We start from the raw sequence: 11,615 nt of genomic DNA, 5'->3' as shown, positions 1-11,615 counted from the left end.
GGGCCCGGTGCGCGCGGAGCTGCGGTGGGGAGAGCGCTGCGGACAGGCCGGGCCCAGCGACGGGCGTTTAGCCCTAACCTCTGCTGCGTGAGTAAGGGGAATGGCTTTGGCCCCACTTTACAGACGCCGAAACTGGCTCGGACTCGAGACGTGAACTTGCATAAGGTCACACGGACTGGACGGACGGAGCAGGGAGGTAAAAGCAGGCCCTCTGGCTCTTAATCACCCTGCTATGCTTTCTCTGTCCTAAGCGGGCTTGGCTCTGCAGCGCTAGCCCCAGACTTGAGTGCGGGAGAGGATCTGCCCAGGCTTGACCGAGGCCTTGATTGCAGGCCCCTTTTTCGCCACTCGTCTTCTCTCCGCGTTGACTGTTGCGCTTTGTTTTTAAAAATTGGAGCTCAGGTGGCGTGGGCGGGGCCTCGGCGTGAGGAGACCGTTGGCAAGCAGGGGCGGAAACTTGGGGCTCGTGACAGTTATCCCATCTGGTCCAGCGAGCCAGCTTTCCTCCCTAATCTTGAAACAGAAACGCGAGAATCGGAGAAGTTCTTATTAATTTTTTTTTGGGGGGGTGAGGGGGGGACCGTGCCACAAGGCTTGCGAGTTCTTAGAACCTGGGCCACAGCAGCGAAAGTGGGGAGTCCTAACCAGTGGACCTCCAGGGAATTCCCTTTTTTGCTTCGCTGGTGGCTCAGCTGGTGAAGAATCCGCCTGTAATGCGGGAGCCCTGGGTTCGATCCCTGGGTTGGAAAGATCCCCTGGAGAAAGGAACGGTTACCCAGTCCTGTTTTCTGGCCTGGAGAATTCCATGGACCGTATATATAGTCCGTGGGGTCGCAAAGAGTCGGACACGAATGAGCGACTTTCACTTTCCTGGGGAGAAATGTGTCTTGGAAGTTGTTAGTGCCAGGCTCTCAGGGGACAAACAGGTGGGATGGGGGTCGGCCTCAGACAAACGTCCGTGAAATAGGTGTGGAGGTTGATTGTGAGTGGGGAGACCAGCTGTTGAAGGAGGTGCACCCAGGTCAGGGCAGAAACCCTCTGCCACACACCCATTGCAGAGACTGGAAAATCCGGAGCTGCTGTGACCAGATTGGCTTGGACAGCTTGGGGAGTTTTGTCTTGAGTAGAGGGATTCACCTTCCTGCAGCTCCTGCATGGTAGCCTCCCGTGAGCCACAGGCGTCATTTTAACTCCAGCGTCTCTGCTTAGACTTGGGCGCTGTTGGTTATTTTCGCCTATCTTCAGCTTCCTCATGTGCTCAAACTGGAGGAAATGATCCCCAAATGGAGGGAGTGTAGGTGCTTGAAGACTCTGCCCTTGTTACATGAGTATCACCTGTACAGTCGGCTGAATAGGTACTGAATTTAGAGATAAGCTTTTACATTTTTCGCAGCTGTTTGATGCAGACTTACCACCTCCTGGTGCCTGTAAAATGGAGATCATAATGGAGCCTCAAGTAGGATTGTATTGAGGATCAGATAGGATTGTGCATATCAGGTGTTTAAACATATAACTATTTTTAGTTCAGTTAAAAATTAAAGGTTGAGGGCTTCCCTGGGCCTCCCTGGTTAAGACACCATACAGTACAGGGGGCATGGGGTTCAAGCTGTTATAGGGGGAACTAGGATCCCACATACAAAATGGATAACCAACAAGGATCTGTTAACACAGAACTATAACACATGGAACTGTGCTCAATGTTAGGGAGCAGCCTGGATGGGAGGGGAGGTGGGGGAGAATGGATACCTTTATGCCTGAATCTCTTTGCTGTTTGTCTGAAACTATCATAACATTGTTCATTGGCTATACCCCAGTACGAAATAAAAAGTTCAAAAAGAAAAAAGGAAACAAAAATTTAAAAAATATATAAATAAAGGTTAATTTTCTTTGCAAATATTTAAGAACTAAGAGAGTCCCTTGGACTGCAAGGAGATCCAACCAGTCCATCCTGAAGGAGATCAGTCCTGGGTGTTCATTGGAAGGACTGATGTTGAAGCTGAAACTCCAATACTTTGGCCACCTGATGTGAAGAGCTGACTCATTTGAAAAGACCCTGATGCTGGGAAAGATTGAGGGCAGGAGGAGAAGGGGACGACAGAGGATGAGATGGCTGGATGGCATCACCAACTCCATGGACATACATGGGTTTGGGTGGACTCCAGGAGTTGGTGATGGACGGGGAGGCCTGGCATGCTGCCGTTCATGGGGTCGCAAAGAGTCGGACACGACTGAGCGACTGAACTGAACTGACTCACTTTTAGCCAGGGCAATATCTGCTGTTACCTGGTGGTGAGCCCGTTCTTCCTGGCAGGGTAATCGTGCAGTAGGAGCCTTCAGGCTGTGTCCTAGGGCACATTCTGTGTGTTCTCTTCAAACCTCTGGGAAGGGTTTGCACTAACTGGGTAGTGGCTGCTGGCTCTTTCCCTGTCCACATGGGCCTCCCCGCCCCATCTCTCTGTGTGAAATTCCTGTGTCTGGTGGTCAAGGGGTGCAGGAGGGTGATCTCACCTGAAGTGTGTCACTGACTTGGGGCTGCAGCCTTGGGAACCCCACTCTGATCAGGGGGTGCCCACGTGGCAGAAGTCACAGGTTTCCAGCTCCTCTGCAGTCAGTTCCCAGGCCTTCTCTCCTGGGGCATGTCCTCTCTTTTTACAGAAAAAGTTGGATGGCATGTTCTGTCTTCTCATCTTGAAATTACATGGCAAACTGTTTTCCAGATGAATTTCCTCTGCTGACAACCAAACGTGTTTTCTGGAAAGGTGTTTTGGAGGAGTTGCTGTGGTTTATCAAGGTAAAGAAGTTGCTGCTATTGGAAGTCAACAATCTGTTGTCAGTACAGCACCAGCAAAATCCTTTTAAAAGTGCATCATGTCACTCCTTGGCCTAAAGTCTTTAGTGGCTCCTGTTTTATTCAAGGTCCTTACAGTCCTGTCTCTGCTCTGGCCTCAGCCAGAGTCATGCTCGCTCTGCTCCTCTCACCCTGGCCTCCTTGCTGATCTTTGAGCACACCAGGATGTCCCCATTTGGGGCTGGTACTCACCGCTCCTGCTCCTTGGAATCCCTACCCCTATGTAGCACCCTCACCTTCAACTCTCTATTCAGTTTTCCCTGCCTCCGATCTAAAACCATGATTACTCCCACTCCTCCTTTGTTTTTTCTCTAGAGAAGCCTCATCTTATATATATATATATATATATAATGTCTTCTCCCTTTACCCTCTTCAAGGGAGAAGGCAGACAAATGAATAAAATACTATCATTTAAAAAATTTTTATTTAAAAATTTTTTGACGTTTAGAAAAGTACTATAAGCTCCATGAGGGCAGAGAATTTCTCTTGTCTGCTGTTGCGTCCCCTGGAACACAGCCTGCCGCACAGTAGGCACTCACAGGGATTGCTGACTGAATATAGATCCCAGCCGTGCTCTCCTGGGGGGTAAGTTAGAAGAGGCTCTTGAGTATTAAGCTGAGCACGGTGATGGTGGGCAGCGGCCACACCTGTCTCCCCCCTGCATCTCTTCTTCATCTCCCCTTCATCTCACTGGTCTGAGACTCTGGCCAACACTGCTCACAGGGTGCCTAAAGAGATGGGCTCTCTTCTGGGCTGGGCTCAAGCTTGGGCTTTCTTCTGTGGCTTGTATCGTCTTGGGCCAAAGCAGGCCCAAGACCGCAATGCATTTTAGCAAAGGTTTGGATACAGATCTCAGAAGAGGATGTTTGCAGACAAGCTAGAGCCCAGGCTGAATGGATGGGGAGGGAGACTTTTGAAGCAACATGAGTGAACAAGAAATGAGTCACTGAAAGTGAAAATAATTAGTACAAACTCAATGACAGAAAGGGAAGAACTGAGATGCTCAGAAATAGAGATCATGCACTTGTTTGATCATAAAGGTGGAGTGCAGGATTCCAGTGACTCCTCACCAGGAAGACAGCAGACCCGCCTCTGATAGTCACTCCATGGGTGACTCAAGATAGAGGAGTTGGCGTACCTACACTTCAGCTGGTGTCTTTGGGCAAGATGGGGAGATGCAGTCTGTGCCTTGGTTCGTATCTGTTGAGGGCCAAGCATTTGCTTGTATTATCTACTCATCCCAGTAATGTGGGTGGTGATTGCTACTTCTGTGCTCTTTCTTGGGTGCAGATACTGAGGCTAGAGGGGTCAGGGAGCTGGTCAGAGGAGAAGTGAGGAGACAGCAGGCCCAGCACCCAGGTGTGTGGCCTCACTGCCTGCTTGTAACCATTACAGCACATCCTACCCAGAGGCCAAATGGGGTCTTGACCTGGATGCACCATCAGGATACATGGACCACCTCTAATGAGATGAAATACATAAGAGGAACATAAAGCTTATACTTGGCACCAAAAAAACAAAACAAAAAAACCCACAAAACCCCGCCAAGGTTGATGAACATAACTTGACAGTGGATCTTGTAAAGGTATGTGGCTGACATATTTGACAAAAGCTAATACTGATCAGGCCTGTCCGTGGAAACATCCTATATACCAGGTCTAAGACGCACCAAACACATTGCGAGTGTGGAGTAGATTCCTTCTGGGGTGTTACACTTAGTCACAAGACACATTTAGTTAAGAAACAGAACTGTTAGATGGGAGCACTGAAAGGACTTGGAGATGTTTAGAAGTCCTGGTTGAGAATAGGAAAAAGGATTTGAGAGAGTAGTTGCAAAGAAGGATCAGACTGTCTCGGGGGTCTTTGGAAAGTCTGGGCTGGGACCAGCCTGCCTAGTGATGGGGCTCGTCAGGTACTGCCCCTATCTGTCAGCACAGGCCCACTTGTGGGCTTGGAATTCACTGGATGCCGCATCTCTTACAGGGATCCACCAACGCTAAGGAACTCTCTTCCAAGGGAGTGAAAATTTGGGATGCCAATGGGTCCCGAGACTTCTTGGATGGCCTGGGCTTCTCCGACAGAGCTGAAGGGGATTTAGGCCCAGTTTATGGCTTCCAGTGGAGGCATTTTGGGGCTGAATACAAAGATATGGATTCAGGTGAGGAGCTGGAGGGGGGCCTTGGATTTCCTGAGTGCCTTTCACAGCCTGGGTTTGTCTTGTGGCTGCAAGTGAAGCCTGGGGGATAGGAAGCTGATGATGGGGAAATGGATATATAACTTGGACCTTGTGAGAGGCTGCTTCGCATCCAGGGGGAGGGTCGGGTCACATACCAGGTGGTCAGCACTTGTGGGTCTGGGCACCTTCCGTACCTTGTTCATCAGCAGACAGTGACCTAGTGGGTCGGTCGGTCGCTGTGTTGGAGGCAGGTTGGAAGTTCATCTGGGGATGAGTCCCAGGGACTGACTGCCCTGTGGTCACCTTGATCTTCCTTTTGAAGACTGAACCACCCAGCACGCTGCCGGTGGCGCTGATGTGACAGCACCCGTCTTGATCGCCCTCTCCTCCCCACCCTGGTGGGGTGGAGATGAAACATCTCACTCCTGGACGCCCACCCTCCTCTGTCACTTGGTGGCACCACCTCTCACACAAATTAGCATTGGTAAAACCCACAGCACTTAACAGATTTCTCCAGCTTTGCAAATTTGTGTGCAGTTTCAGCCCATGGAGATTTATGTAGCCATCAGCACAATCAAGACACAAAACTGTTCCATTACAGGTCATCTTTTTAAAAATCTTTTTCTGGAACTGTGATAGTGACAGGGCTTTCTTTCCCCAAATTAAGAACTCCTGGACTCAAGCATAGTCTGACTCCAGCAAATAGACATTTAACCATAGAGATGGAAGGCTTTGCACATCTCAGCTTCCAGTTCAGAGGCGGCAAGTTCAGAGACCAGACATGAGAGAAAAGTACAGGGTGGTATATAATAGACAGGTTTCCTGATGTTTACAGGTCAGTAGCAGTTTAGCTGTTACATTGTAATTTTTGGTAGGAATGTTGGAAGGCTAGTATCTAGATGACAAAAAGGAATCCTCATCATGGGTTGTTGGACCATGTAGGGTAGGAAACATTCTACTGCAGATGCAGCCCTGCCTGGCAGTGAAGTGGGACAGGAATCGCCGATGGTACAGACACGATGTCCCCTGGGGACCGCTGGAAGAAACTGATTGTTGAGGATGAAGGAGGTTTAGCGATAGGAGAAGGGGAAGGAGGGACACCCTGGCCAAGTATTTAAAAGTCTCAAGTAGTGGGAAAATAGACTTACGGCTCCAGAGGACAGACCTAGGAGCCCAGACTCAACATAACCCAGCAAAGTATGAGACATCAGTACTGTTCACTGGATATTGTGTGACTGGGCCGGCGGGGCCTCGGGGGGAGGACAGCGTGCTCGGTGACCTGGGGCCCTCTCCTGGGGTGCCGTGGTTCACATGTGCGGTGGTCTCTTGTTTTTGCCAATTCTGCAGAGTATTCAGGTCAAGGAGTAGATCAACTGCAAAAAGTGATCGACACAATCAAAACCAACCCTAACGACAGAAGAATCATCCTGTGTGCTTGGAATCCAAAAGGTTGATGGTGCCCCAGTCATCCTCCCGTGTCCTAACTGAGCCTTGAGCAGAGGCACCGGGTCGGAGGTGGTCCTAGGAACTGTCCCCAGCTGCACAGCTGCTCGTGTGACCCTGGCCATCTCCCAAGTGGCCCCGTTTTTACCTTCAGAGAGCGACCTTGGGCCCAGATGGAATTAATTTGTGTTTATGGGCTTTAATTATAAAAATACCCATGAAAATTTAACATTTTAAATTGGGACAGTTGGAATTTCAGATCGCCTCCATCTCACTATTATGAGCCTTTTTAAACAGTTGTAAAATTAAGTTCTCCTGAGGTGTAGTAAATAGCCTGAGTGGAATTTTTGTATTAATGATAGCAATTTGAGTACAGGAGGGTGAGCCTGAGTCACCAGTCTCTCATGGTCCCTGCAAATGAATTAATTCCCCCTGTACTTGTGGCTTGGTGCCACGGAGGTGGCCCAAGTAATTTATTTCAGCTCGGATGAGAGCGGGTGGCCTCAGCAGTCCTTGTACATCCACAGAGGTCTCACAGTGATGGGCAGGTCTCTGTCGGCGTTATGCCAATCTGGGGTGGGAATGGTTCGTGGGGGTCACTGGCCCAGTGGCTCTTCTCACCGTCTCCACTGTAAGAGCTGGCTTCTGCTGCTTTTTGCTTTGCTTAGAGTTATGTTCCTTAAAAACCACCTCCTCTCCTGACTTGGACGTGTTGGCCCCTCAGATCTGCCTCTCATGGCCCTCCCCCCATGCCACGCCCTCTGCCAGTTCTACGTGGTGAATGGGGAGTTGTCCTGCCAGTTGTACCAGCGGTCGGGGGACATGGGCCTGGGTGTGCCCTTCAACATTGCCAGCTATGCCCTGCTCACCTACATGATCGCACACATCACGGACCTGAAGGTGGGCTGCTCTGGGTGGGGTGGAGCGGGGGACTAGCCTAGAACACTGGGCTGTGAGGTCCTGTCACGTGGGAGAACTGATGGCTGAGAATTCCAGCTCTTTGTAGTCTTTAGATGCGCTTTGTGTAAATGAATGAACTGCTTGCTCACTGACTTGCCTGGAGCAGTTAATATGACTTTGGATCAACTTTTCTCAAAAGCAATACTGGTTAAATTTTCTTGTGAAGAGCTTTGGAATGTCTGCATGCCCACGTGTTTTTACATGCTGTGTTATAAAGGAACTCAAACTAAAGCCTTGACAGTTTCGCTTTCTTCTGTGGGGTTTAGCCAGGTGACTTCGTGCACACTCTGGGAGATGCACACATTTACCTGAATCACATCGAGCCACTGAAAACTCAGGTAAGAAATGTACCTGTCACACTTTGGGATCTGGTACCTTCTCTTGAGACCTTGTCCATATGGGAGGTGTCCCTCTTGTAATAGATGTTCTCCTCCAGGCTCTGATGGAGCTAAGAGGACAGTCTTCCAGGTCTATGGATGGTGATGGACAGGCAGGGACCAGGCAGATGGGCCCCAGTGGCCACAGACACTGAACGTGACAGGTGCTGTGAGGTACTGCACGAGTATATATTCTTTCCCATTATGGTTTGTCCTAGGACATTGAATGTAGTTCCTGTGCTATACAGTAGGTTCTGTTTACCCATTTTATGTATATCAGTTTGTACTTGCTAATCGTAGCCCTCCACTCCCTTCCCCCTTGGAAACCACCAGGCTCTTCTCTGTCCATGATACTGTTTCTGCTTCAGGGATAGGTTCATTTGTATCATGTTAGATCCCACACTTCAGTGATGTCATGTGGTATTTGTCCTTCTGACTTTGCTTAGTATGATTTCCGGGTCCATCCATGTAGCTGCTAATGGCATTTCATTCTTTTTATGGCTGAGTAGTATTCCATTCTGTGTGTACATGTGTATGTATCTGTATATATACATGTGTGCAGATATATACATATGCACAAACCTGATGGTTGTGTCCTTCTCTTGGCTATTGTGAATAATGCTGCTATGAATACAGGGGTGCATGTATCCTTGAATTATAGTTTTATCTAGATATATGTCCAGGAGTGGAATTGCTGGGTCATCTGGTAATTGTATTCTTGGTTTCCTGAGGAACTTTTCATACTGTTTTCACCAGTGGCTGCATCTGTTTACATTCCCACCACTAGTATAGAAAGATTCCCTTTCTCCACACCCTCTCCAGCATTTTATACTTTTTAATGATGGCCATTTTGACTGGTGTGAGGTGGAACCTAATTCTGGCTTTGATTTGCATTTCTCTAATTAGTGATGTTGAATATTGTTCCATGTATCTTCTTTGGAGAACTGTCTCTTTAGGTCATCTGCCCATTTTGAAATTGGGTTTTTCTTGTTGAGTGTATTACAGAGCTGTTTGTGTATTTTGGAAATTAAGCCGTTGTCAGTTGCATTGTTTACAAATATTTTCTGTAGATTTTTTAGTTTTATGGTTTCCTTTTGCACATCTTACAAGCTGTGCAAAAGCTTGTAAGTTAGATTAGGTCCCCTTTGTTTATTTTTATTTCTATTGCTTTGGGAGACTGACCTAAGAAAACGTTGATATGATTTATATCAGGATATTTTACCCGTGTTCTCTTCTAGGAGTTTTATGGTGTTGTCTTATTAAGCCTTTAAGCCAGTTTATTTTCAACAAAGGATGATTTAAGTGGCAATTTAAAAAAAGGAGTGTCTTAATGAACTCTGAAGGAAAGGAAAAAAACTTGAACCAGAAACCTTTAGCCCCTTCTGGTTAGATCTGGGAGAGGGTGACCCCAGGGTTCATCTGGATACTCTGGTCATGCTGACAGAGGAGGAGGGCATGCCCTGTGTCCTCGTCCTCCTTGCTGCTGGTCCAGCCCAGGAGTCCTGGCTTCATCCCTGTGAGTTGTCAACATGTGTCCTCTTTCCTTGTCCTTTCTGCCAGGGACAGTTGGGCTAGGCATCATGGGACTCAAGTAAACATCCTGTAACTACTTCTTAAAGTAAAAAACCGTGCCTTGTTTTTAACAAATTTAAGAACTTAAAGCCAGTGAACCACCAAGGCTCCTGACACCATGTGATCCACTGATCACCCTTCACTCTCCACGGGGTGAGAGAATGGGTCAGCAGCATTTAGTAACGAGGAGCGAGGTATCTTCAGTATTCCACCCCTACAAAATAATACTTGCCTGGCAAAATACTGTGATTTGTTTGATGAAGGGACATGGGGAGCAAAAATTAAAGCAGGGCGTATGGATCTGGGAAGATAATGGTCTTATGTTGTTTTTAGCTGCAGCGAGAACCAAGGCCTTTCCCCAAGCTCAAAATCCTTCGAAAAGTTGAGACAATCGATGACTTCCAGGCCGAAGACTTTCAGATTGAAGGCTACAATCCTCATCCGACTATTAAAATGGAAATGGCTGTCTAGAGTGCTTTTAAAGGCATTGTTTGAAGGATATTTACACCCAGGTAAAAGTTCACTGGGCTCTAAAGGCAAAGGATCTAGGTCAAAACGTGTTAGTGATCTATTGGTTGTTATCCATTAACTTTTAAGAATGTTGCCACTGGCAAATAAGAGCTGTGCTGTTCTCTTAGTAATAAAAGGCCTTGGGTTTGGGTGACTCACTGAGGGTGTCTGTACATACAGTGATTTTGAATAAAGACAGGAAAGAGAATTTATATATATTAATTCAAATTTCATAGTGTTTTTAGGAAAATGGTCAGTGCATTTCAAGAATTATATACACTATTTCCCTAAATCTGAGCAAGCTGGGTAACACCCATCCGTCATGTTAATGCCTAGTGTGGTTATGAACGTTTAAAGTTTTATATCTTGCTACAATAAATGTTCTGCGTTCATGTTTATTATTTATCTGTGTAGTTCCTGCTTAAAGTAGATTAACTGAACCCTCCTAAATAAACACACATGTGCTGTGTTCTGGTTTGGATGTGGCTTAGGGAATATTTTAGAAATGCTGAGTAAGCTAGTTCACCCTGTTTTTCTGTGTTTCATCTAATTCTGGCTTTCTTTATCATTAAAAAACAATGATTATCTAGAATAAAGGCTTTAAGGGTTATAAAAATAGTTGATACCATTTTACCCTCATTAGCTTCAGCACAGTGTGAATTCTCTAATAGGCTTACACTGAGCAAGAGAGAGAGGCTGAGCCACCTCAGGGCCGTCAGTGATTTTTTAAACTTTTGTTGCAGAGCAGATACTGCACAGTGCTGCAGCGCTGTCTGTATTACACTGACTTATGACAAGTGTCTTTTTTAAAAAGATTAAGGAAGTATTTCAGCATGCTGCTTGTTTTCAAAGTACAGTTCAACGTCTAGGTATCAGCATGTGATGAAAAATTTAGGAACATCTTTCTGTACTTTGAATTAATTGGAGCTATTTTTGTTTAAATACTAAACAGGAGAATTTTTTCTGCTAAAAGAATCAAGTAATAATGATGACTAAGCTGATCCCTGAGGTTAGTACGACTTTTAGCTGAACTTGTCTTGATTGGTAGGATGATTTTTTTTTTTTCTTCTATTTTTGTAAAACCAGACCCAAGAAATCTTAAGCCTTTTCACTTAAAGCAAAAGGTGTCACAGCTGAGTGCTTAATTCCCTTGAGCACTTAGAAGCTTCTTCCAGACTTCACCATCTGGATAGCGGTGTCTGTTTACCGAGTCCTCCTTCATTTCTGTTGAATAACCAGCATCCTATCAAAGACAAAAAATGGAGTTGTTATTAACTCCCAGAACAAAAGCCATTTATTTTACTTCTGCTGCTCCAAGAAATGCTTTTAAGTCTCAGCCAGAGGCAACTGCATTAACATTTTTAAAAGTTCAGTTTGTTTGAAATGGTGGAGAGATGCCCTGCTGCTTCACAGGGTTAGGTAACTAATCACACTTCCTTAGTTCCACCTCTGCTGGTGAAAATGAGCCCCGATCTCTTGAACAGGGGGGTCAATGAAACAGATTTTAAAAAAAAAAAGGTGCAGTCCAAACCTTTTGCTAACTTGCTAGATGGTGCCTGGTTTTTAGTTCTGTTGCACGGGGCGGGGGGCAAGGAGTGCGTGTTTTCAGGTCCAGCTAGTGGGGAAAGGCTGCTGGGAGAGAAGTCTTATTGGGCTATTTCACCCCAAACCCTGACCTTTGTGCCTGGGGACTTAAGACTAAAGAACCATTTGTTTCTAGATAATGAAA

The 11,615-nt window shown here is 46.6% G+C and overlaps 2 protein-coding genes across 3 annotated transcripts in view; one reads left to right on the top strand and one right to left on the bottom strand.

Moving 5' to 3' along the window:
* Window positions 1-15: 15 nt before the first annotated feature.
* Window positions 16-10,284, top strand: TYMS (thymidylate synthetase; the record flags this gene model as incomplete). The annotated part of the gene is given in 9 exon segments (XM_010828982.1): window positions 16-196; window positions 2,718-2,791; window positions 4,832-5,006; window positions 6,372-6,473; window positions 7,192-7,367; window positions 7,694-7,765; window positions 7,864-7,926; window positions 7,928-7,978; window positions 9,710-10,284. Coding segments are annotated over 9 exon segments (1,032 nt in total), but the record flags the coding sequence as incomplete, so codon positions are not given.
* Window positions 10,285-10,952: 668 nt separating this feature from the next.
* Window positions 10,953-11,615, bottom strand: part of ENOSF1 (enolase superfamily member 1) — a 22,223-nt gene continuing 21,560 nt past the window's right edge. For both annotated transcript variants that reach the window (XM_010828898.1, XM_010828899.1), the window contains one exon: window positions 10,953-11,129. In XM_010828898.1, coding sequence (XP_010827200.1) covers window positions 11,028-11,129 — 102 coding nt within the window. In that variant the 3' untranslated portion in view covers window positions 10,953-11,027. The remainder of the gene's footprint in view (window positions 11,130-11,615) is intronic.

The sequence above is a fragment of the Bison bison genome, unplaced genomic scaffold (assembly GCF_000754665.1).
Source record: "Bison bison bison isolate TAMUID 2011002044 unplaced genomic scaffold, Bison_UMD1.0 scf7180017864498, whole genome shotgun sequence".
Lineage (NCBI taxonomy): Eukaryota > Metazoa > Chordata > Mammalia > Artiodactyla > Bovidae > Bison > Bison bison.
The sequence above is the reverse complement of the archived record's forward strand: the minus strand, read 5'-3'. Positions and strand labels throughout refer to the sequence as shown.